The sequence below is a fragment of the Rhea americana genome, unplaced genomic scaffold (assembly GCF_003343005.1).
Source record: "Rhea americana isolate MKP2758 unplaced genomic scaffold, rheAme1 scaffold_65, whole genome shotgun sequence".
Classification (NCBI taxonomy): Eukaryota; Metazoa; Chordata; class Aves; order Rheiformes; family Rheidae; genus Rhea; species Rhea americana.
Window position 1 is genome coordinate 576468 of NW_028186812.1, and position 25844 is coordinate 602311.

Below are 25844 nucleotides of genomic sequence, written 5' to 3' on the forward strand. Positions count from 1 at the left end.
TCACCATTCACCTTGCAAACTGCATTACTTAAACTGACTGTATTTTCCTTTCTATGTGTGCATATATATAAAGAATATTTATGCAGGAAAATATATATAGTTTTATATATGACTTTACATATCTTTATAATATATTTTAAAACATTTTAAAAATTCCTAATTAGACAACTCTAGTTGCCTATGGGAAAAGAGCACAGCAGTTCCATCATTAATATGCTCTCTGTCACCAATTACAGAAATGTTATTAAACRTAGTACTACTGAACTATGACTTAAACTTCCTATTACAGGAAACCATAAAGTTGCAATACATGTAAAGATCAAAAGCTATGTTAAAAAAAAAAGAAAGAAAAAAAAAAGATTATCCAACATTTTTATTAGTCTTCTCTCAGCCCCTACTAACATATATTCTGTTCTTGCCACAGTATATAAATGTTCTATGAATTGACCCTATTGGAAGCAGTAAAAGCCTGTAAAGCCTGGACCAGCAGACATTTTTCCATATAAAAATACAACATGAGTGTAATGTTTTGCCCTACTTACGCAATTTCATTGGAAATGAATACTTAACAGCAGGACTGTTAGTTTTCAAACTGTCCATATGAGGTGCCTGTTGTAACACTTGCAGTATGAACTGCATRAGTATGCTCATTTTAGTTATAATAATCTTAGAAGTGCAGTAGATTAGAGAATACAAATTGGAAAGCAGAAATAGCTTATGTTTTATGTACTTTAGGAGACAGAAGTCAAAAATAGGTCAAGCTAAAAACAGGAAAATAAAAAAGTAATGATAATAAATATGAAAACTGCAGATATACATAGGTAAAATAAGGCACTAAGCAAAATACTAATGGCCAAGTGTTCCCTTTTTTCATAACAGCCCAACATGTTGGCTAATATGCTGATAATAATCTGCTAAGTCATTATTCCCATCCTATATTTTATTTTTTAGATACAGTATGTGAATAATCACATCATCATCATTAATCACTTTTCCATAGCAAGTRTATAGCTGCTGTTGGCCCTCTTCATGTTTTCCCTTTCACTGTGGATGGTGTATTGTCCTTCCTCACCAGCAGAAGGGCACATAATCGAGAAAGTGTAAAAGGAGCGCTGCTGGTGCCACAGCAACAGCCATTGGCCTCTGCTCAGAGGTTTCGGTTGAAACAGGGTGGAAAGAGCTACATCAGAAGGCAAAATTCAAGGTAGCACATTCAKAACTGAACTTGCAGTACACAAGAAATAAATGTGTTTTCATGTAAAATACTATCTTGGTAGGAAAAGAGCTATAAGCATTGCAGAATTATGGGCAAGTAAAGTGAAATTACCCATCTACAAAAATTAGGAGGATGATCTGTTTTTTAACTCACACAGCCAAGGTCATAAATGAAAACTAGTGAGTCCCACATAACAATTATCAACTTTAAAATTTGCAGAGACATTTAACTTCATAGACCTGTCAAAATATGGCTTAGAACTGAAATGCAAATGGAATGACAYCTTCATAAATACAAATGCACTATTTGCTTCTAATGTTATATTTTACAAATTTTTGCTTTTTTAGAGAGTTGGCTTACTTATAAATCAYATCGTTTGCAGAAAAAACAGAGGTGTATGTTAAAGGGCACAACAGTAAATATAGCTTTTAGCTACTTTGTTTAAAGTATAGGGCAGTACATGTCTCTAACTCTCCCACACCCCACCCTAATCTAGAGTATTTGAAATAGGAATTTTATTAACTTTATCTCCTTAATTTTATGTATTGGAGATGAAAACATGGTCTTATTAGGGTGCATCAGAGTTTTGCTGTTGATTTCAAGGAGCAAGGATTCCATTGCAGCTTTTATTTTTCTTGCACCTATATTGCTTATAGTTATGATTTTTTTGATATAAACATGCATGAYATGGAAGAAATGCTGAATAAAGGGAAGACATTATTGCATATCTGTAGGTATCATAAATATAGCTAAGACAATGTTTATCCGATTCTGCTTTTGGTAGTATTGATAGAAAATGCAAAATATCTCTCCTGCTGTAAATTATTTTGAATCTATACAGTACAATTATTTTGAATCTGATTTTAAAAAATATGCAAACGATGTGCAAATGATAGACTTGCAAAAAATAAACACGATGCAAAAATGAAATTCTGCCGGTCTGCCTTATTAAAATGGCAATAAAATGGATGTTTAACATACATCATAACATAGCGTAAGAAAAATTTTTAAAAGTGCAGTCAATAAATTAGTGATGTTGTTGGAAGTTGAGTGCAGTTTGAATTTATTTGCTGTTAATATGGAAATTCGTATTTGAAATATGAAAAAATCAGCATTATTGATCTGCTGTTAGTGTAAACATTTCTTATATTTATATTTTGACAATATAATAAGACTTTTATGAAGGTACATAAATTGTAGCAAACTATGTGAGCAGGATTTCATTAAATTTACCTTTACGTATTAGTCCAAAATAAATATTAAGCATTTACATAAGGTATATTYAATGCTCTGTGAACAGCTCTGTACTTGTGCAGATTGCTTTTCCTTAAGCTATAGAGTAGGTAGTTCATTTATGATGGAAGAACATGATCATTTGTACAACAAGGACATACTTGTACATCTGTGCCCTCCCTTTCAGGAGCAGCACAGAGCTGGAATTCATCTCACGCCTGGATTTACTTCCAGTAAATGAAAGGGTTGAGTAACCAACACACTGGCTAGACTTCCCTCCCTTCCTGTTCTCTGAGAGCCAGGTCTTTGCCCATTCCACCCTTCCTTCCTGTCTTAAAAGTGCAATGACAGAAAGATTAAAAAAGAAGTTATATTGACCTTTTATCCCTGCTGAAGACACACACTGTAAATTCAGCTGAGAAAAGTATGGCATGAGGAGATTTAGCAGGAGTCACTTTGACTTTTTACAGTGAGTGAAATTGTGTAGTTGAGATTTAGAGAACACCATTGATACATGCTTCAGAGAGTATGCAGAAAGATGTGATTGAAACAACTTTCCACTTACAGTTAAATATTGTGATCTCTTAAAAGATACTTAGGTTTCAGCTATATATTTTTTACTTACAATCTTTTCGTGATCTTAAAAATATATTCTTTTCTCAGAAAATTCTGTTGTCCTTCCTGGGTTTTATACTCTTCCTCAGCAAACCATCTTTCTTTACATCTAATAATTAACAATCAGCGTTGTGCCAACTTCCGAAAAAGTTTTTGAAAGCAATAGAAAAGCGATTGAAATGTCTAAGTGTCCTCAGTTGATAGTGTGTAGGAGTTTGCACTGACAGGAACTGATTTATGTCTTTTAAGAATTTAAGTGCCTTATGCTTGAAGGCTTTGGTATAATTTGGCCAGGGCTGCTGTAATTCTTCATGAAAGGCCTCATGTTACTGCTGCAGGCAATGTCTTCACGCCATCTTCCACAGCAACTTGTTTTACATTTCAGGTAATAAAATATATTGAAAACACTGGATTGAAAACCTGTATACTTTCCTAAAATAGTACTTCTATAGAAACAGACTTTTTTATTATTTTTTTTACAGAGGCAGTTGATATAGCTATCTACTTTAATGCTCCATGGTTAATTTTTGTCCATAATACTTGACTACAATCAAAATAATAATACTTCATCCTCAAATTTTTTCATGAACTTTAGACTACGCATCACTGTGAATTAGTTAAGTTCTGAGGCTGAAAAACTGAAAACTTATAGCAGAAGAGATCAGCTATTTATATAAACTAGCTATCATCCCAGAAAAGTTGTCATTTAAGACCTTTGTAATGTCTGAAAATGGTATTTAAGGTGCTTGGTCTCCTTGCTTTACTCTTGTCTTAGTCACAGACTTCACTAGAGCTTGGTCTTGTATAAGACATCAGACTCCACTGTTGTTCTTCCACAAGCCTTTAAACATGCATGGTGTTTTAAGCTTAAGCAAGCGGGTAAATCTGCGTTAATCTGAGTTAATGACACAATCAAAATACTTGACATGAGGTACATTTTTCAGCACTTTGCTGCTGTTACTCAGCAGTTTGCAGGATCAAGCCCAGCAGGATCTTGAAGAGGTCATAAATCTGAAGGTCAGTAATTCACTTAGGTTTTAAATAGATGTTATTCTCTTTCCCTAGAAAGTACCCGAATGCCATGGCTGTGAACATTCAATTACAACACATATATAATCCTCTTCGATAATAATGGAGCTTTTTTTAGCCTAGCTTTTGACCATGTCACTTATTGCAACTTTATGGTTTTCCTGCGGTAGAAAGTTTAAGTCATAGTTCAGTAGTACTATGTTTAGTGACATTTCTGTAATTGGTAATACAGGGAATATTAATACTGAGTGAGCAGTAATGCTCTTTACCAGTATGCTACTAGAGCTGTTTGATCAGGAACTGTTCAGGAATATATTTTATTTATTCATACACACAAAAATACAACAATATGTATTTTCCTGTATATATAAAGGAAAGAAATCTAGTTTAGTAGATTACTAGATTAGTAGAGACATCTAAGTAATCTAGTTTTGAGACTAATAGTGAGATGCATCTGTATGTTCAGTTGATTAAGATTATTTCAAAGCTGATTAATTTTCTCAATAAATTACGAGCTTGAAGAGGAACATCCAGCCATCAAGTACAACCCATAAGACAGTATATCTGGTCCATCACTTTTCCTTTCCTTATAATGTGCTTCAAACTCCATGACTGCTAACGTTATGTAACAAACAAAAGTTCTCTGGTATGTTGTAAGATATAATACATATTTTTAATGCACTTTAGTATCATCCCTGGAAAGACACACTATCAAAATGCAGCACATTGTATTTCTGCTTATGTTTCAAAAGGAAATTCATAATATTAATTCATTGCTTGTAGCACAGATTTAGAACTTCAGAGAAGAGGTGAAAATAAGAAAGAACATATCTAACCATTGACTACATTTTTTTTAAAAAAAAAAAGGAGAAGAGGAAGCTTGAACACCGTTTGATTTGTTGTGTTTTCTCCATAGGTAATAAGCTCAATGAGCTCCCTTTCAGAATACTGCCTACCCTCTATTCTGCGTACTTTGTTTGATTGGTATAAAAGACAAAATGGCATAGAAGATGAATCTCATGAGTACAGACCGAGAACAAGCACTAAATCCAAAAGGTATAACTTTGAAAATGTATACATACATTGATGAATTCCAGGGTAAAATGTATTCCATTTCACTTATCAGCTTTTGTCACATTCTAGTTGTTTTGTTGTTAGTCTCACCTTTTTCTGCTTGTTTCGGGAACTCTGCTCTTGGCTTAACATGGATGGAGTGCAACAATCATGTATTTAAAATTATGCTCCTATTCATTCAAATACTGGTTCTGACTCATTTTTTTGATGCTGTAATGTCATTTAAATAGTGGTTTCTATAAGCTCTTTCTGTCAGCTTTACTCTTGTGAAGAGGCAATAATTCTCTGACACTTGGAGAGATTTATTTTAGGTACAGCACTCTGCTTAGTCACAGAATGTCTTGTACACCTATGCTCAATCAAATATATATATGTATCAGTTGAAGAGCTTTATGAAGCTTGACTTAGCTCTTACAACACACAAGCAAACAAAAAGAAAAAGCCACAGACAAATATCTTGATCTCTTTCAATATCAGTGTGAAGGCAACAGCTTGAGCTTGGCTTATACTGAGGTCTGAGTGTTTACTACAGGTATATTCTTTTAACTTAGAGTTTCTCTGAATCCTTTGGTGTTACCTTTACACATTTTTAACAAAACAGCATGACAATCAACACTGGCAGACCTGCTGTTTGGAAATGCATTGGCAATTCCCTACATTAGGATCCCAGTCCAGCAAGGCAATAGCTGCTGGAATGAAAGGGTAGGGAATAAGTTTTAGGTACCTACAAGGCATCTACCTGAATCAGACTCTCCAGGCTCTCTTACGGTCAGTGGGAGTCAATAGATGTCTGCTTTTAAATGAGATGAATCCTTATCTTAAAGTGCCTCTTTCTCTCCACTGACCATTGCAGGAGCCTGTTGCAGGGAGACAGCTCAGATACAGGTATCTTCAGGAATATCAGTGAGAGTCTAGTTGACATTCAGCTTAGCAGTGAAATGGGGCCACTCTGTCAATTAGCAGTGGTACAAAAAGTACATATAACCAGCTCTTTCTTAAGTTATCTGAAACAAAGAAAACCAAAATGGAAATAATTTATTTTGTCATTGATCAAGGAGAGCTCTTAAATGCATGCTTAATTATAAGCACATAAGTATAGCTGAAATCAATGAAGTACTTACATGTATAAGAATTGTGCTGGGATCTATCATTTACTCAGAAGTCTTGCTTAAATCAGTGGTAGCTTTGCCTTGGAGAGACTGCAGGGCTAGCCCTTTAAGCTTTGATTTTACAAAAGGAATTGTTCATTTGATGTCAACTTTTCAATGTACTTTGACACTGTGAACAGGTGAGCCAAACAGGTATTACTTGTGTTGTAAGCTACTCACCTCAGACATTATTGCTAGGGACGAGGAAGGCATTTGAACGTCTTATAAATGATGCCAAAGTTAACAAATAACACTAGAAAAGTTTTTAAAAGAGTATGTAGTTTGATTATGAATTCGCAACCACTACTGTTGTAGCAGTTTTCAGAATCCAATATGTCTAAATCTGAATTTGACTGCACAAAACAGTTTATTCTGTTTGCCTCCAAAATGTAATTGAGTGCCATCAGCAGTGAAATTGAAATATAAAATCCAATTGTTAAAGTATAGAATCAGATTTTTTTTTCTTTTTTTTCTTTTTTTTTTCTTTTCCTGAAAGAATACTGTGTTGATCTTAAGCTGGAAAATTTGAGGGAAGAAATGGAGAGTGGCATTTCAAAATCTGAAAATTGGTGAATGTAACAAGTTAGATTTGTTCTATTTTTCTCAGATTTTAAGAGCATATTAATGCATTACTTTTTGAAATGCTGGGCTACAATTTGGTAAGTAAAATACAATCCACTGTCACCTGTATATGTGTAACTGAAGAAGGCATACAGTGTAAATTATGGCACATCTTATAAGACTGTTTCTTGTTTTGATTTTGCAGTGATGAACAGCAGAGGGACTATTTAATGGAAAGAAGAGATCTGGCTATTGATTTTATTTTCTCTTTAGTATTAATAGAAGTTTTGAAACAGGTATGGAGTAAGTAATAAATGATGGAAATTACGGGATGTTTTGTCTTACGGCCTAATTTCAAGACTTACTTGTTTCCATATCCAAAGATATGAACCTTAGCCTGCCTATTTGTTTATTGTTGTTCTTTCTTGCACATATAAGATACACAAAACTGTGTTCATGCGGACTTCACTTTGCCAAGTTTTTGGAATTGAACTATTTATTCTCAACTAAATAAACTTTAAATGACTAGCTCATTTCAGTTATTTCATTAGCTAGCTGTTACCTATTCAAACTGGTAAAATATTATGCAGGGAAGATAGCCAGGAGTAATATTAACGCTAAGCTATGCAGCTTAAAGTTTAATATATGTATGCCAGTTATGTTTTATTTTGTATTTTCAGATTCCTCTTCATCCTGTAATAGACAGTTTGGTACATGATGTTATTAATTTGGCTTTCAAGCACTTTAAATATAAAGAAGGGTAAGGCTCTTTTTCATATAAAATGCTATGAAAAAATACTTGCTGAGTTAAACAATTGTAGTGGTTTAAGCAGCCTGCTTTCTCAGCCATCTGACAAACAAAATTCTTTCTTATTTTGTGCTAGGTACCTTGGTCCTAACACTGGAAATATGCATATTGTTGCAGATTTGTATGCAGAAGTGATAGGTGTTCTAGCTCAAGCAAAGTAAGTATTATTTAATTCCGTAAAAGAAAATGTAAGAATAAATTCTAAGTCAGCTGTTCACTCAGGTGTTCTAGAGCAGAGGAGCTCAGAAAATCACAGGCTTTCTCTGTCTAGTCAAGTGATTCTGAATAAATTCAACCAGACCACAACAACATTATTTTTCTTATCTCATTGATGACATTTGTGGAAAGCTGCAAGGGTTGAAGAGACCTGTTTCAACTAATCTTTTTTCTGTATGCTATTTTTTCTCTTAATACAGCAAAAAAGACCTAAAAATGCCCATACTCCACTGCAGCAACATTTTTAAAATTCATATATGTTATTTCATTTTAGAACTTAATGCAGCTGCTTCTGAATCCTTCTTCATGCATTTTTTACAGTTTACAGTAGATGGGACAACAATGACGTATAACACATTGTAGAGTCCAATCTTAAGTTTTGAATTAGGAAACAGATAGATTCTGAAACTCATGTATCCAGTATAACATCTCATCGTGTGCTTACAACACAAAGCAATCAGAAAGATGAAATCTGCTGCCTCGACATAGATCTGTGTCAAGGATCTCGCTCTCCTGAGTACTTAGTATTGCTGACAGTGAGTCTCTCTGAGAAACCAAGCAACTTAGCCTAAACTTGGGTTTTTTTAGCCAGGTGTAGCCAAAACAGTTGGAGTTCCTGGAAATCATGTAACTTTCACAAACTTCAGCTAAGGCTTTACCTGAGCTTCTCAATTTGCATCATCAAAGTGAACAGATGAATTGACATATGGATCTGAAGCTTCAGGTTGACCCTCAAATAGAGACTGGACCTATGCTCTGCTCCGGGGTGTCATAAGCATTAAGGGAAGGGACAGTAAGAAACAAGATTACCTGGTGAAGCAGATGAGATTCTTTTCTTGGCACAGCAAAAAATCCCTAGAACCAAGTGAAGTATTAATGCTTGAAACTTAAGGTTGTTTTCCTCTTCCCCTGCTGAAACTGGGTGTTCTCTGATGGAGCTCAGTCCAGTACATGTGAACAGTTACATTTGCTCTCTCTGTGGAAGTAGGAGATGATTTTTTTTCTGCTCCTCCAATTTTGAAGGGCCTAGCTAAGATGTTCTTACCTCTATAAATTTTCTTCCTGCCAACCTATTTCTTTCAACTCTGGTGTGTTCTGTATCAGAAGCGATAGCAATGTGTTTGTTACCTGCTACATCTGCCTGTGAAAATGATATCCGTTTCATATTATCTCAGCAAGGACAAGAGGTCCTGTTGGCTAACCTTTCTATATGGTATTTTAATAGATAATATTTCTCAAAAGACATCCAAACAGCGGCACAAACCTCCCCCCATAGTTGTATCTAATGCTCTAAGGAATATTGCAGTGACTACTAGGAAAAAACAAAGGCAAGAACAGCCTATGTGAATRTTTTTTTATAGTTAGCATTTAACATTTTCTTTTGAAAGCATTGTATGTACTTGCAATAAAGTTGTCTTTCATCCTGGATTTTCAAAAAACATGTGATGGGTTATTTTAATGATGCTGTTAGCTCATGCGTAAAAAGGAACCTGGCAAGAAAATAATTGGAAAGGCAGAGTTATTCAAAGGGACTAAGATCAGGCTGTACACCTTTTTCTTTTCGTGAATTTATTGTGTTTGGGAATTAGTTCACTCGCACGATGAGGAGAAAGAGAAGCACATTTCCAACAGCCCATGCTGTCAACTTGACCTAATGTTTATGTGCACCAGTGAAATCATGTTTATTCATATCTGACTGTAACAATGCAGAAAGTTAATAATAGTGTGCTAAATGAGGAATGAGTGAAAAAATACTGGAAATATGAGAGGGAATGCTTGAGGACCATGCTAATATGTAAACTTGACACAAGAATGTATCTATTCTTGTATTAATTCAAATGATATTTTACAACCAAAGTTGAAGCTTTTTAATGATTTTCCCCATTTACATACCTTGTAATACATTTCAAATAAATGTGTGCTCTTTTGTAACTAACAAATATGATTTCATAGATTTCCTGCTGTTAAGAAGAAATTTATGGCTGAGTTAAAAGAGCTACGGCATAAGGAACAAAGCCCGTATGTGGTTCAGAGCATTATCAGTCTCATAATGGGAATGAAATTCTTTCGCATAAAGATGTATCCTGTGGAGGACTTTGAAGCTTCTCTTCAATTTATGCAGGTAAAATTCTTAAGTACAGAACTGTGGTTTTCAGACCTCTTAAACTGAGCTCCTCTTCATCTTTTCTGTAATACTTTGGATGACTTCCTACATATCATTCCTACGTAAATATATGTACAACTACTTTAGGCTTGTTCTGAACTTTAACACTCCAGTCTCCATTCCCCTAAGCATCCTAACTTCTCAGCAGCCTTACATCCAAAGCCCCCATACACTACTCTCTGACAGAAAGAATTTTGGTTCTGTAAATCTTAAACCTTCCACCCTAGCATCCCGCAGCACTATGTTAGATACCCACAAGTAAAGATTTGACATTAGAATACAAATGTGTATGCATACAGATAGACACAGACATCTCTGTAAGGACTACATAGGAATCATCTAATATTTTAATTTTCCAATGTGTTTTAAAATGTATTTAACAATACAGAAACAACTCATTTTTCTTCTTATCTTGAAGCAGAAAGTCTAAATTAGCCATGTTTCAGTAAATTAATACATTTTCTTCTGTGTTAACTTCATGTAAGTTATTCATAGCTGGCAAGATATCAAAATAGAGTGTGTTCAGTGCATATGACTAATATGAATATCATTGTATTCTTATAATACAGCATTGTTGGGGTCCAGTGTTCAGTGTTGTTGAAATCAATGGCAAAACTCTCATACAGTAAGCTCAAAATGGAAATGGTCTCTATTTTCTTCATCACTAGCGTTTCTAAGCACAAAATTACTCCTAATGTACTACAACGTGTCATAAGATTCTCTGTGTATGTAGGAAAAACAGTTTTGCTTAGTTTGATGAAATACAGTTACTGTTTGATTCTATGGATGATCTGTTTACTAGCTTTAGTACCTATGTGCAGTGCCAGTGCCAGAAGTTCTGTCACACCAGCTCTTCTCTAGTAGGGGGAGACACTTCTAAAGGGTGAGTTGATCTCAGGAGCAAGCTCCCAAGGCTCCAGAAGAGCCTATCTTTTCCACTGGCTGCAGAAGAAATCCAGAAGGACTACCATTTTTGCACAAGGGTCTCAGCTACATAGTATAAATGGCTGAAGTGACTGAAGTTATGTATGAAGGTATAGAATCCTGAATGTAGTCAGGAAAAATTCTGTGGGATAAATTGTAAACTATTTTGCATGCATGTGCAAAGAAAAGCAGCCTTCCTTGTACTGGCAGTGTCTGTTTACACCTTAGACCCAGAGCAGAAAAAGTAACTAGAGTGACATGATTCTGTTGTCCTTCTCAGAGAAGTTGTACAGACCAACAGAAATGAGCAGATGCTTACCTCCTCGTCCTTACTCTGGAGCAGCACAGCTATGTGCATAGTAGATCCCTACATGTTCAGGACAAAAATATGTTTTCACTTTCTCTCTCTCCACTCCTGACTGCAGGCTGGCATTTGTGGTAGTTTGATCTATAGATTTCTTCTGTCATGTAGCACAGTTCTATATTGACTCTTAATTTGAAATGTATCCAGCAATGATTTTTTTTCTCAAAATATTTAGAGTTCCTTGCCTTGAGTATCTTACTAAAAAATTAAGTTCCTTCTGTATTCTATATGGCTCCCAGAGCCTTATGTAATGCAGTATTGTGGGCTATTATTCCTGCCCCTGAACACGTATGCTGGCAAGGCTTGAGTTCAGCCCTTGAGTCCATCTCCCTTTTGCTCCCCAAAGCAGCAACTTGCACAGCTGGAATGAGTGGAGAGTTTCTGAATTATCATGCTTAGAGCAACAGAGCCTTGGTTTGTTTCAGGAGTTATGTCCTGCTTTGTGCTTGCTGCAGAAAGCAAATTTAGAATTTAAGATGCAAATCAAATGTTTTCTGTGGTATTTTCAAGATAAAGATAGGTGCTAACATATGATGTGCATTCAGCAAACATTTGGATGACTTTGTTCCATGCAATTTATGTTTCTCTTTTTTTTTTTTTTTTTGTTTTGTTTTGGTTTAGGAATGTGCACATTATTTCCTTGAAGTTAAAGACAAAGATATCAAGCATGCATTGGCAGGACTGTTTGTTGAAATTCTTGTCCCTGTAGCTGCTGTGAGTTTATTTTTTGTGTTGTTTGCATAATTTTGTTAAATTAGATAAAACAACTTGTGAAATAATGCATTATTAACATGACATTTTCTTTTAGGCTGTTAAAAATGAAGTGAATGTCCCCTGTCTGAGGAACTTTGTTGAAAGCCTGTATGATACAACACTTGAACTTTCCTCACGAAAGAAGCATTCCCTGGTTAGTAACTTTGAGAAGCAGAGGCTAAAATTCTTCAGAAATATCTCTAAGCAAGACTCTTGGGAAATTTCCAGAATTAGCTGCAAAACTTATTTCTGCATTTGGTTTTATAACCAATGCATTTCTATTTCCAGAAAAGGTTATTGTGTTCACGGAAATTAACCACACTTAGTTTATTCAAAATGTGGTCTAAATCAATCTGAATCAAACAGATATTTTCCGCTTCTGGGTTTATAATTATTTAATGGTTAGGTTTTCTTATATATATTGTGTGCAGCCATTAGGAGGAGAGGAGAAAAAATAGAGTTCACTGCTTGTCAAGCGAGAACAAATGAGGCATGTGGGAACAACTCTTTCACAGAGCTTAAATAATACGTTGTAGGAACTAAAATATGTATAACACATGCCCTTTTAAATCAGCAACTTGGCTACTGTGGTGCTCCCTATTTCATTTTTTTCTTGTAAGATGAACAGTGGCACAGCAGTATATTTTTGGAAGCATGAGTTGATCTGAATTAAATGAAGATCTGAGTCAGTTTGACGCTGGCCGCCTTAAGCATTCTGTCTCTCCAACTGGGTCAGCGCACGTCAGCACTGTGGTGTTAGCTAATCCGTTTTGAAGCCTTGGACCTTTTCAGTAAAGAAAGTTATTGTTCATCCTTCCCTGTTCTATGGGAAAGTTGAAAAGACTTCCCTGTTCCCAGCAGATGCCAGTCACTAGTACAAACAAACCTTTTTTGGGATTGCGAAGTGTGCTCGTCTTGCTGCCACTGTTGCTTCAGCCCCCACTCAGTTCTGAGGGAGAGGCAGAACATTCCCCTGGGGTGAAGTCCTAACCTGGTCTAAATTAGTGGAAGACTTGGGATGGATTTCCAGTTTTACTCTTGTATTTAACTGGCTCTATTCCACTCTGCTGACCTGATAAAACATTCTTGAAACTACAGCAGGGTAAGAGCTTTGCTGTACAGTTTTTACACTAGATAAAACTACCCAAATCAGTGGCTCTGCTTGCCAAAGTCAATACTATGTGCTTGAGAAAGGATTGCACAGCTGGGGCTCTGTGTTTGATTGCTTGTCTGCACATACCACACTGGCAGCTACATAGTTAAAAGTGACAAAATAGAATAGATTCCTGTGAGGGTGTGATTAGAAATGCAAACATTGCAAGGAGGAGGAGGGGAAAGGCAAACAGCTGGCAGAAATAGCTGCAGTACATATTTTCAGGCTTCCTGGAAGAAAGAACACTCTTTAGAGTCTGAGGAGGACCTCAGGATCCTGTTCCAGGATCAGTGTTTTGTGAATCGCTAGATTCACTGTGCAGGCAGGAGGAGGGCACTCATCTCACCTCGTTTTTCTGTCTAAAGCCTGTTAAAAGTCTGAGCTAGTCATTGGGGCTCTCTTGATAGTGAACAGAGAGAATTAGGAACCTCCAGGAGATGATTTGTGTCTTCTGTCCTAGGGCTCTGTCTTAGGCTGGAGTGTATCACTCTTGGAGTGTTGCTAAACTCTGTAACTGGTCGGTTGAATATTCAACTATGATAGTCGTAATGTGAATCTAGTAAGAAACCCTTCTGTAAGAAGATTTTATTATCCTTTACCTTATGTATTCTTTTGCATTCAAGTTTTAAAAGTAAAAAGTGTATGTGCATTTGCTTGTTGCAAGAAATTGAGTCTAACCTGGCTGTAGGCAATTTGTATTCTCTATTATAGGAGTGGAAGTTGGGTTTCATGGTGTATTTATACTTTGAGCTGTGACTTAAGTTAGAACTGTAGAGTTAATTTTGCAAAACGTTTTTTTTTAAGATACAGAAAGTTACCTTATCTTTTTGATTAATAATTTTGAAGTCCTGATTGGGTACATTAACGCAAACTGAAACAGAAAAGCGACTGAAGCAGCAAAGTCTGTTTCAAAATAAATAGGTACTTTTTAGCTTAATTTATTTAGTCCAGCATTTGCAAGATGAGTGTCAAACAAAGTTGAGTGTTGACAAGGAGACCAGCTTCCAGTATTTGAACTTCTATTTTCTCCTTCACCTCTTTTTACTTTCCTGTTTACGATATATCCCACCAGCATGCCTAGACATTGCCTGTAATTAAATACACTTCAGTAGAGTGTTTGATACATCTCATGACAACAGATTTTGAGGGATATTACGATATTTGAATATACATAAGTCCCAATAACCTGTGTGGATCCTGTTGTTAATATATTACAGAGTAGCTATTTCCATGCTATCATTTCTGAGTTAACTGACAGAAATTAGCCCTGTGAGACTACAAAGTTGTAACCCATCTTTGTGTTTGTTAAGCTGCTGTGCACAGACTTTTGGTTCATCCATAAAATATATCTATAACAGTTTCAAAGAAATATTCCTTTTAAATTGTACTATTTAATGATATGTTTATGTAGGCTAATATGTATTGCACAAAATGGAGGAGTTAAAGCTTTAAATTTACAGTAGTTCTCTGAAATAGTTTAATGTTAATGTGTTGACATGCAAATAATATATCATCATCTGTTTCCTGTTTAGGCTTTGTATCCTTTGGTAACATGCCTGCTTTGTGTCAGTCAGAAGCAATTCTTTTTAAATAGATGGCATATTTTCCTCAACAATTGCCTCTCCAATCTCAAGGTCAGAATCTTCTAGTTTTAATACTGTATTAAAACTTTGTTAATATGTAATACACAGTGTGCACTATTGATCTGTTGTAGATTCATTTTAGGTGATTGTGCTGGATTATTGATATTGTCTGATTCTATCCATAATTTTATCCCCTGACACTACGAATTGTTTAGCTGTACCGATTTTCTCAATAACAAAAAAGTATTCTTCTACCTAGTTTGAATTTCTCCTGTTTTTCTTAATTGAATCAAACCTGAGTMAAACAGCTACACAATATTGATGAAAGTTGGTAGCTTGACTGGCAGCCAACACTGTACCAATATTAATTTGTCTTTTTTTCCACAAAGACATTCTCAAACATAGCACCCACTGCTCCTTTATCAAAAAGTAGCTAGTTGCAACACACTGATTCCAGTGCCTGTTTCAGTCTAAGTTTCATTAAAAAAACCTAAAACTAAACTGAGGCCTTGAAGTTTTTTTTCTTCCATGTATCCTTACTGTTTGCCAGATCTTTGAAGTTCAGGATTGTCCTTCCACTACAATCTATGTTTCCTGACTAGCACATAATGTTCAGTACCTGTATGCTAGTTATGGGTACTATTTCACCGTATTTCTTTTACTCATGCAATAACTAATGTCCAGCCCTGTACCCACACTTAAGGTGGATCTGTACAAAAGGATGGCCTATGCCTGTCCAAAAGGCCATTATGGGCAGAGCACTGAGGTGATCGGCTCAAAGCAAGAGCCTCTGGACTGCCACTTGATGGCCCTGGAGTTTGGAGGCCTCTGCAGAAGGCACAGATAGAAGGTGCAACCACTGTCTTAGCTCAGAGACAAACTGTGGAGCAGATCTGTTATCCGAAGTTTGAAACAGAAAACTGCTTAAGACCAAAGAGACCAATGGATCCCAGATGCCACGTTAATTAAACCACTTAAGCTTGCATGCGTCAATTTTTGTTCTTACATTTTTGAATGTGCATGCTACATAATACTCTTTTTTTCATTTATATTTTTCATATCAAGTCTCCACCATAGAGCAACAGCTTTTGCATTGATAGAATTAATTGAAGGTGGCTTTTCTTTTTCAGATTCTCATTGAGTTGGTTTCAAATAGAAATTTTAAATCATAACACATTTAATTTATACTAAAATTGTACTTCATTTTTTCTAATTTAAATAATACTAGGAGAGGTAGGTCAGATGCATAAACATCCCACAGCTTCAGAAATGGGATATTGAGGAGCTGTGAGGCTATATCCTTTTGTGATTTCATTACAAAAACCTTTGTATCCATAAAGAATGAATGTGCAGAACTTCTTCTCTAATTTGTTCTTGAAGTTTATTCTTACATTTCTTACATTGAATTATACATTTCTTCTAGAATAAAGACCCCAAAATGGCTCGAGTTGCACTGGAATCTCTGTACAGACTACTATGGGTTTACATGATCAGAATTAAATGTGAAAGCAACACAGCTACCCAAAGGTAAGGTGCAATATTTGTAATGATAATCAGGCCTTGCAAACTGGATGTTGCTGGTGAAGACATGGTAATGTAGAGTGAAATAAAATAATTCAGTCAAATTTGTAACAAATTAACAGGACAAAATGCCATGCTATCTTTTCATTTCAAAAAACATATATGCTAAACTTTCTAAATAGGAAGGATTTCTAATGTATGTTTTCTGATAATTGAATAAAGCCCACCTGCTAGTGTCACTGCAATGACCAGAAATATGTCTGATGCTTTTTTCCTTCTTTTACAGTCGACTTATTACTATTGTCACAACACTTTTCCCAAAAGGGTCTCGAGGTGTTGTGCCAAGAGATATGCCTCTTAACATCTTTGTGAAGATAATACAGTTTATTGCACAGGTATGCAAGATTCATGTATATACATTTTCAAATACTGAATAATTTATTTTCCTAATAAGAAATTAATGAATAAATAAACTTCTTTTATGTTACATTTTGCAATCCTGTTGCAGTATGTAGGCAAAAATAAGATTAGGTATCAAGTTGTTGCAATCTTCTTTCCACCAGCAGGTTTTAATTATTTTAATTCTACTAAAAATAAATAAAAATGTTTCCAGTTCAACTCAAGTGCACTTTTTTGTCAGTTTTTGGAACAAGTCAGCCAACAAGTCAGAAAATACATTTGTTGCCTGGCTCAGACTATGGATAAAACTAAAAATAAGGAGCCACATTTTGTCATGGTACTGAATCAGTCATACTATGTATGACGATAAAGTTGTACTGCTTTTAAAACTGTAACTCAGAAGAAAACCAAGTTCAGCATGTAATTGACGCACTTAGTTTTCACCAGTACAAATGGGAATCACTAAAATAAACGCTCCTTCAGTGCTGGAAATTTCATCTCTTTTATTACTTCAATTCAGAAAACATTCCTATCAAGCAGAAGCACTTAAGCACATACTTACAGTCTCTGAATAAAAATGAATTCAACAGATGCTTAAATTCTTCCCTGAACTGCACCATCTGTGAATAAGCTTCTTTTATGTGAAATAATATGTTAGTAAAGTAATTACCGTAGTATAAATGAAATAAATAAAAGCCGTATTTCTAAAATGGCTCATTTTCTATTTAAATAATATGAATTAACTAACCAGAATTTCAGAATTTGTCAACATACCGCAGTGTTGAAAGCTTTGATCTGATAATATGTTCTGCATACATCTGAAAATCTGGTTTTCCATCAATTTAAATAAATCCTAATTAAACTGTTTTTCAATATTATAATGCCTTAAAGAAAGTAAGTAGTAAAAATGGGCAGTACAATGATTTACAATATTTTTTCTGTTTTAGGAACGTTTAGATTTTGCAATGAAAGAAATAATCTTTGACTTTCTTTGTGTTGGAAAACCAGCAAAAGCTTTCAGTCTCAACCCTGAGGTATGACGTAGGTCAGCGGGGGGGTTGAGTTTGTATATATTGTATTGCGTGATGTTTGCTTTCTGCTTACATTCTAAGTATGCTTTTACCTTTATCCAGTATTAAGGCAAAATCTTGAACTTTGCTTATTGGTAAAATAAATCTGTGGATTTTGATCTGTGAAGTGGCACATTGCAGATGCTTGTCTCACCTTTCCTCAGTGAAGATTACCATATGTGAATTAGTGCAAATACATAAAACAAACAGGAAAAGACCGAGATAAATAGAACAATGAACCACACTATCTCTTTATCACTCTGTCATCAATATGTATAATGCTTTAAACTATTCTAAATATAAAAATAAATTCTTTAGCAGTCTCAACTTTTTTGAAGATATACTGAAAAAGAATTGAAGATGACGAAGAAGAAAAAATTCTGGTAAACTGCATTTGCCATTTTAACCATGTAAACTGCCACTAGTTTTACTGACACCATCCATTAAGATATTTGTATATATTGAGAAGATCTCTCAGTCTTGTCTTCTCCAGGCTAAACAAGCCCACCTCTCGCAGCCTTTCCTCATAAGAGAGATGCTCCAGTCATCTAATTATTTTAATAACCCTATGCTGGACTCTCTCCAGTAGCTCCGTGTCTCTTTTGTATGGGGGAGCCCAGAATTGGGCACAGTACTCCAGATGTGGCCTCACCAGGGCTGAGTAGAGCGGCAGGATCACCTCCCTCAATGTGATGGCAACACTCTTCCTAATGCACCCCAGGAGACCATTGGCTTTCTTGGTTACATTGCTGGCTCATGGTTAACTTGTTGTCCACCAGCACTCCCAGGTCCTTCTCCACAGAGCTGCTTTCCAGCAAGTCAGGCCCCAGCTTGTACTGGTGCGTAGGGTTCTTTTTCTCTAGGTGCAGGACTCTGCACTTGCCCTTGTTGAACTTCATGAGGTTCCTCTCTGCCCAGCTCTCCAGCCTGTCCAGGTCTCTCTGAATGGCAGCACAGCGCTCAGCTGTATCAGCCACTCCTCCCAGCTTGGTATCATCAGCAGACTTGCTGAGGAGGCACTCTGTTCCTTCAACCAGGTCATTGATGAGTAAGTTGAACAGGACTGGACCCAGTGCTGACTCCTGGGGGACACTGCCAGCTTCAGGCCTCCAACTAGACTCTGCACTGCTGAGCACAACCCTCTGAGCTCTGTCTTTCAGCCAATGCTCAATCCACCTCACTGTCCACTCGTCTAGCCCATACGTCCTGAGCTTATCTAGGAGGATGTCATGGGAGACAATGTCAAAAGCCTTGCTGAAGTCAAGGTACACAACGTCCACTGCTCTCCCCTCATCTGTCCAGCCAGTCATTCCATCATAGAAGGTTATCAGATTGGTTAAGCAGGATTTCCGCTTGGTGAATCCATGCTGGCTACTCCTGATCACCTTCTCCTCCATGTGCTTAGAGATGACACCCCGGATGAGCTGCTCCATCACCTTCCCAGAGACGGAGGTGAGGCTGACTGACCCATAGTTTCCTGGGTCCTCCTTCTTGCCCCTTTTTTCAAAACTGGGGAGACATTGGCTTTCTTCCAGTCCTCAGGCACCTCTCCAGTTCTCCATGACCCTTCAAAGATGTTGAAGAGTGGCCTGACAATAGCATCCACCAGCTCCCCCAGCACTCCTGGGTGCATCCCATTGGGGCCAGTGGATTTGTGGGTGTCATATTGCCTAAATGATCTCTAAACTGATCTTCCTTGACCAAGGGGAAGTCTTCCTTTCTCCAGGCTTTCTCTCTTGTCTCCAGGATCTAGGATTCCTGAGGGCCAGCGTTAGCAGCAGACTGAAGCATAGGTGGCATTCAGTAACTCTGCCTTCTCTGTATCCTTTGCCACCAGGGCACACACCCCATTTAGCAGCAGGTCCACATTTTCCCTAGTCTTCCTCTTGCCACTGACTTTTTGGAAGAAGCCCTTCTTGCTGTCCTTGACATCCCTTGCCAGATTTAATTCCAAATGGGCCTTAGCCTTCCTTGTCACATCCCTGAATACTCTGACAGCATTCATATATTTCTCTCAAGTGGCCTGTTCCTTTTTCCACATTCTGTATGCTTGCTTCTTCTGTTTGAGTTTTACCAGGCGCTCCTTCTCATCCAGTGCAGGTCTCCTGCTCTTTTGCTGGAGTTCTTACTCATGGGGATGTAGCATTCTTGAGATTGGAAGAAGTGATGTTTGAATACTTGCCAGCTCTCTTGGACCCCCCTTCCTTCTAGGGCCCTAACACATGGGATTCCTCTGTATAGGTCACTGAAGAGGCCAAAATTTGCTCTCTTGGAGTCCAGGGTTGTGATCCTACTTACTGCCCTTCTTGCAGGATCCTGAACTCCACCATCTCATGGTCAATGCAGCCAAGGCTGCCCCCAACCTTCCCGTTTCTAACCAGTCCTTCTTTGTTGGTTAGTACAAGATCCAGCAGCACACTTCTCCTCATTGGCTCTACACCACCTGTGTCAAAAAGTTACCATTACTCAGCAAGAACCATCTGGACTGTTTGTGCCTAGCTGTGTTGTCTTTCCAGCAGGTATCAGGGTGGTTTAAGTTCCCCATGAAAACCAGGGCCTGTGATCATGAGGCTACCTCCAACTGTCTATAGAAGGCCTCATCAACTTTCTCTTCCTGATCAGGTGGCCTGTAGTAAACACCCATAATAGTGTCACCCATGTTAGCCTGTCCTTTAATCCTTACCCATAAGCTCTTGACTCACTCTTCATCGGCCCCTAGGCAGAGCTCAATACATTCCAGTTGCTCTCTCACATAAAGAGCAGCTCCACCACCTCGCCTTCCTGGCCTGTCTTTCCTAAAAACCATACAGCCATCCATGACAGCATTCCAATCACATGAGCTATCCCACCATGTCTCTGTAACTSCRATGAGRTCATGACCTTGTGACCGCACACAGATCTCTAATACTTTCTGTTTATTCCCCATGCTGCGTGCATTGGTGTACAGGCATTTCAGAGAGGTAATCGAGCATGCAGGTTTCCCAGGAGGGGCGCAAAAGGGTCTTCCATAGTCTTCTCCCATATGCACTTCCCTGGCTGCATGTGCGCACTGGTGGCATCCTGACTTGATCCACAGTTTGCTGACTACCTTGTCTCTGTAACTCTCCCCTTCCCCCATGTTTACTAGTGTAAAGCCCTCCTTACCAGGTTGGCCAGCCTGTTGGCAGACACACACGTGCCCTGCTTAGTGAGATGGACCCCATCTCTCCCCGTCAGTTGTCGATCTTCAAAGAAGGTCCCCTGGTCAGAGAAACCAAAACCCTGTTGCCAACACGAGTGGTGCAGCCAGCTGTTCACTTGGAAAATCCGTATACCCCTCCTCCCATCCTTCCTCCTCACTGGCAAGGTTGAGGGGTAAATCACCTGGGCTCCCAGACCCTTGACCATCATCCCCAGAGCTCTGAAATCCTGTTTAATGGTTTCCGGTTTGTCCTTGATATCATTAGTGCCCACAAGGAAGAGCGGCAGAAGGTAATAGTCCAACATGTGGACAAGCCTTAGCAGTCTTTCCGTGACATCTCATATTCAATCTCCTGGCAGGCAACAACCCTCTCTAGACGAGAGGTCTAGTTGGCAGATAGATGCCTCTGTCCCCTGCAGCAGGGAGTCACCCACAATAATCACTCGCTGCTTCTTCCAAGTGTTCCCACRTGGGACAGGGTCTGTCAGCATAGTTGCTTCCCTTGAAGCCATGCCCAGCTTCTCCTTAGCCTGGAGGGCACTGAACCTGTTCCTCAATTGCAAGTCTTCAGGAGGAGTAAGGGCCTTTCTCCTCCTATGAGGAGTGACCAGTTTCCAGTCTTCTACAGTGTTATGATGTACCATTTCACACAGCACAGAGCCTTCCAGCAGCTCCACTGCTGTGGGCATTTGGGACTCTTGGAGCTGTATGGGCTCCGAGAATACACTGTCTACCTCTTGCTCATCTTCTTGGGTGTTATGCAGCCTATGGACTTCCTCCTGTAACTCTTTTACCTGATGACACAACTTGTCAACAAGTTGACAACAACTCCTCCTGCAGAGGAGTTGACTGTCAGCCCCCAAAACAACTAAAAATGCTAAAAAACAATAAAATATATGGAGATGTGAATTAAATTTCTTATTGTCAAAATAAATAAAAGCAAAAGATAGGCTTAGCTTACTAAGTACAGCTTTCATCTTTATTTGGCAATGCAGTGAGAAAAGAAGCACAGTTTTTGAGCAGGCAGCCCTCAACAAGTTCTAGGGCAGATTCATCTCTGGTATTGATTGAGGAAGGTTATACTGTCCTGTATAGCTCCTTGTATGTTAGCATTAGATGAAGTAGAGCATGCAGCAAATGGACATAGGAATTCTTTGCTTCTTGATGAATTTGAAGTTTTAATCTGCTTTTAAAAACAATTGAAGTTCAGGGACAATGAAATAACAGAGCTTTTTTGGATCCACGTAGGCTTTAACACTCTACAAAAAATATCCATAATATATGGATAGCCTAAATCAACCTCTATTTGGCCAACAATAGGACAACTTCTCAATTTTGGGAATACACTACTGGGATATAGGAAACTTTTTGTTACTTAATTTTAGTGCAAAGATTGGCCTTTTTCTGTGAGTTCTCTAAGTCATTCGGTTCACTTTTGCCTCATCTTCCTGATGTTTTCATGTTCAAGTTTTGGTACTAAGCACCATTCTAGACTTTTTGCATAGTATGGTCAGACTTTTGGCCTTTTGAGACAATTATGGATCTTTTTTTTTTAATGACCACTTAAGAGATACATGCTTAGCTCAAGGCCTGGTTAAGACATATTATTAAACTCCTGTTCAAACAAGCCTGGAGAGGCAAATCCACATATTTTATCCTGTAGATAAAAAGACAGTCAGTCTGAAAATACTTAGAAATAAAGCTGTGATGGGGAAAGGCACTTTTCATAGTACAGATATGAATTCACAAGTCATTTGGGGGGGCATTTTTATACAGTATCTCAGACTAGATCCATGTCGCAAAAATACAGAAAAATGAAGGCAAGCACACACTCAGAATTTCAATGTTTTTTAGGCATATAAGTAGAGTATGATTATTTGATTATGATACTCATTCGTCTTGTGAACTTTACAGAGAATGAATATTGGTTTGAGAGCTTTCTTGGTGATTGCTGATAGCTTGCAGCAAAAAGATGGTGAACCTCCAATGCCAGTGACTGGAGCTGTCCTTCCCTCTGGAAACACTCTCAGAGTGAAGAAAACATATCTGAGCAAAACTCTTACAGAGGAGGAAGCTAAAATGATAGGTCAGTAAGAGAATCATTTATTACTAAGATAAGAATGAACATGAAAAATTCTTAGGTACCAGATCAGAATAGTTTAATATCACTAAGTATTTAATTAATTCCTTTATCGTAAAAATTTACTTTAATGAAAAACATTTACATTGCCAAATATTTTTTTCCTATTTTTGTCTTACTGGAAATTACTTTCAGGAAAAATACTCAGATACAAAAATAGTGGCAACCCCACGTTCAGTAAGTTAGTATACAGAGTTAAGCATTTGCTTTTTTTTAGTGCTGAATATCTGTGTTTGTTCATAAATACTCATCTTTTTTAGCAACTTAGAAACAGCGCCTGTGCTCAGAACGTGTACTGGTTTGAAAAATACCAAAGATTCCTTTTCTTTCTCTATTGCATCTCTCATACCAGTGAAAAATTCAAAATGGCAAAAACCTTTAAATCTAATACAAAGCTTAAATGAAAAGCCTAAGTTTAAGCACATTACCTCAGGCTTCCTGTATGATCAATATAGAGAGAGAATCCTGTGCTAAGGGAAAAGAGCTTCTGTATCATGCACTCAATCAAGGTGCCAATTTTCACTGGCTATAAAAGAAATAGAGACAATTTGATTACCCGAAAGTTATGTGAATGAAACAAGATCTACATATTATATACCTGTGACAGCGACCTATGTTGTACTGTTGCTAGATCATTGTAGTAATATCAAGAAGATACAGACATGTAAGACTCAATCCAACAGAAATATACAACAGATACAGTATTTAATACTGTCATTAATTCAGTTCATTTCAGTTAGTTCTTATGGTAGTAAGAACTGCATTTGATAATAGTTGTTTGCACTATTGAATTCTTACATGTTATTATTAATTTCTTTTGAGATCAGTTTGAAGTTTAAGCTTACATTGTCTTTATCAAATAGAAAAAGAAATGACTGGAGAAAAGCTGATTAAACATATGTTTTTCAGTGTTAGTATCTAAAATTTCACTTAGAATTCTTTGAAAATTTTATCCTTTAAGTAAGGAAAAGGGGTTAATTAATTCTAATTTTATTTTTAAAATACTGGATTTCCGGCTGCCAATGTAAAGCTATATGAGTCTAATACTGTATTTCATATAAAATGTGCAGCATTTTAGAACTTTTCTCCAAGAAAAAAAGATGTATATGTTGATTGAGTTGTTCTTGGAACACAACAGATTTAGTTTTAGGAGGGCAGTTTATTTCTTCTCTGAATCAGAGTATCATTACTAGGGAAATAGGTTATACCACGCATAAAGCGTATCTTTTTAAAATTCAYGCATCACAACCTGATTAAACAACTTTCTACTTTGAAACACATGTGTCTATAAATGTCCAAAATTATACAAAAATGCATATTATTGCAGGTATGTCATTATATTATTCTCAAGTAAGAAAAGCTGTGGACAACATACTCAGACATCTTGACAAGGAAGTGGGGCGGTGCATGATGCTAACCAACGTACAGATGCTTAACAAAGAACCTGAGGACATGATCACGTGAGTGCTAAAGAACAGTAAATCTCATGTGTTATTAAGACATAATTTTAAAACTTTTTCTTTATTTCTGTTTATCTCAAGTCATCAGAGAAACAACAAATTACAGGAACACTTAGCTAATGTCTATGTTGAAGACCTCTCAAACTTTGTGTGACAAGTTGGCTGTACTTGTCTGCATGTTGCAATGTTTGGGATTGCCCCAACTCCCTGGATGTAGCCAAGATTGTATGTGAATCTTAGGAACGTGTAGATGGCAGAAGAAGTCAAAAGCCTAGAGTGGAAAGCCTATTATGAGCTTATGTTGAGTACACTGCTTCAGGGCACCTTTGCATTACTGAACTTCAAAACAAATGGAACAAAATCTGTAAATCCCAGTTAAATAATCTTTCAAAAAGTTCTTTAATATTCATGCCTGTAATCAAAATCAAATATTCATTAAAAACCCAAATCATTTGTAATAACAGGCTCACATTTCAAAAGTGCCCCACCAGAACATAATCCAACCAGAATGCTTTTCCAGCAGTGTTCAGCAGCAGTGTTCTCCTGTTCCCATCCAAAATGATTAATGAAGCAGTTTCAATGAAGAGAAACCTCCGGTGAGGTGGATTTCTGGCAGTCCAGAAAGGCACAGAGACATCATTCGTGGAGACAAGCAGAACTCCCAGTGTAGAGACCCCAACTGCTAGGAGACCTAGCATGGCTTTCCTGTAAGAGGGGTAGACAGTGTAGTTATTTTTCAGGAGAAGCAGCCCTTGGAAAGGAGTAAGAGATGCAAAGAAAAGGGATATCAACTGTTTGAGACCTACACTGTCATAAAAAATGGGCAACTTGCTGGAAATAAAGTGAATGGTAGATGGATTCCAATGGTCAAATTCAGCTAAAGTTCATGTGATCTCTATATTTAATGCCTTTTGTCTCTCTTACTTGTTTCTTTGACTATCTAGAGGATATTGTAAGCTCTTCACGTCTTCATTTGTCTATGTAATTTATATTAAATGCCAATATTACTAATTAGAAATATTTCATATTTTTTCCTATAAAACTATCCAGAATACCACCATTACTCACAGCCATTTTTCATGAGCTTTTTGGGTATTCAGATTTTCTAGAAAAGAAAGGAAGAATTTTGAAATTCACATTTTATTTCCAAAGATAACTACATAGTGAGACCTTCAGCATTTAGACAAGAATCGTTATATCGTTAATGTTATCCTATAAATATTTTAATGATA

General features: G+C 37.1%; 1 protein-coding gene across 3 annotated transcripts in view; it reads left to right on the top strand.

The window, feature by feature from the left end:
- Positions 1 to 25844, top strand: part of FRY (FRY microtubule binding protein) — a 199346-nt gene that overhangs the window by 76423 nt on the left and 97079 nt on the right. For all 3 annotated transcript variants that reach the window (XM_085320709.1, XM_085320707.1, XM_085320708.1), the window contains exons 4-16: positions 5010 to 5149; positions 7082 to 7172; positions 7557 to 7636; positions 7761 to 7841; positions 9854 to 10022; positions 11974 to 12066; positions 12161 to 12259; positions 14791 to 14892; positions 16265 to 16368; positions 16649 to 16757; positions 17709 to 17795; positions 22927 to 23098; positions 24480 to 24612. In XM_085320709.1, the coding sequence (XP_085176835.1) occupies positions 5010 to 5149; positions 7082 to 7172; positions 7557 to 7636; positions 7761 to 7841; positions 9854 to 10022; positions 11974 to 12066; positions 12161 to 12259; positions 14791 to 14892; positions 16265 to 16368; positions 16649 to 16757; positions 17709 to 17795; positions 22927 to 23098; positions 24480 to 24612 (1460 nt within the window). The remainder of the gene's footprint in view (positions 1 to 5009; positions 5150 to 7081; positions 7173 to 7556; positions 7637 to 7760; positions 7842 to 9853; positions 10023 to 11973; positions 12067 to 12160; positions 12260 to 14790; positions 14893 to 16264; positions 16369 to 16648; positions 16758 to 17708; positions 17796 to 22926; positions 23099 to 24479; positions 24613 to 25844) is intronic.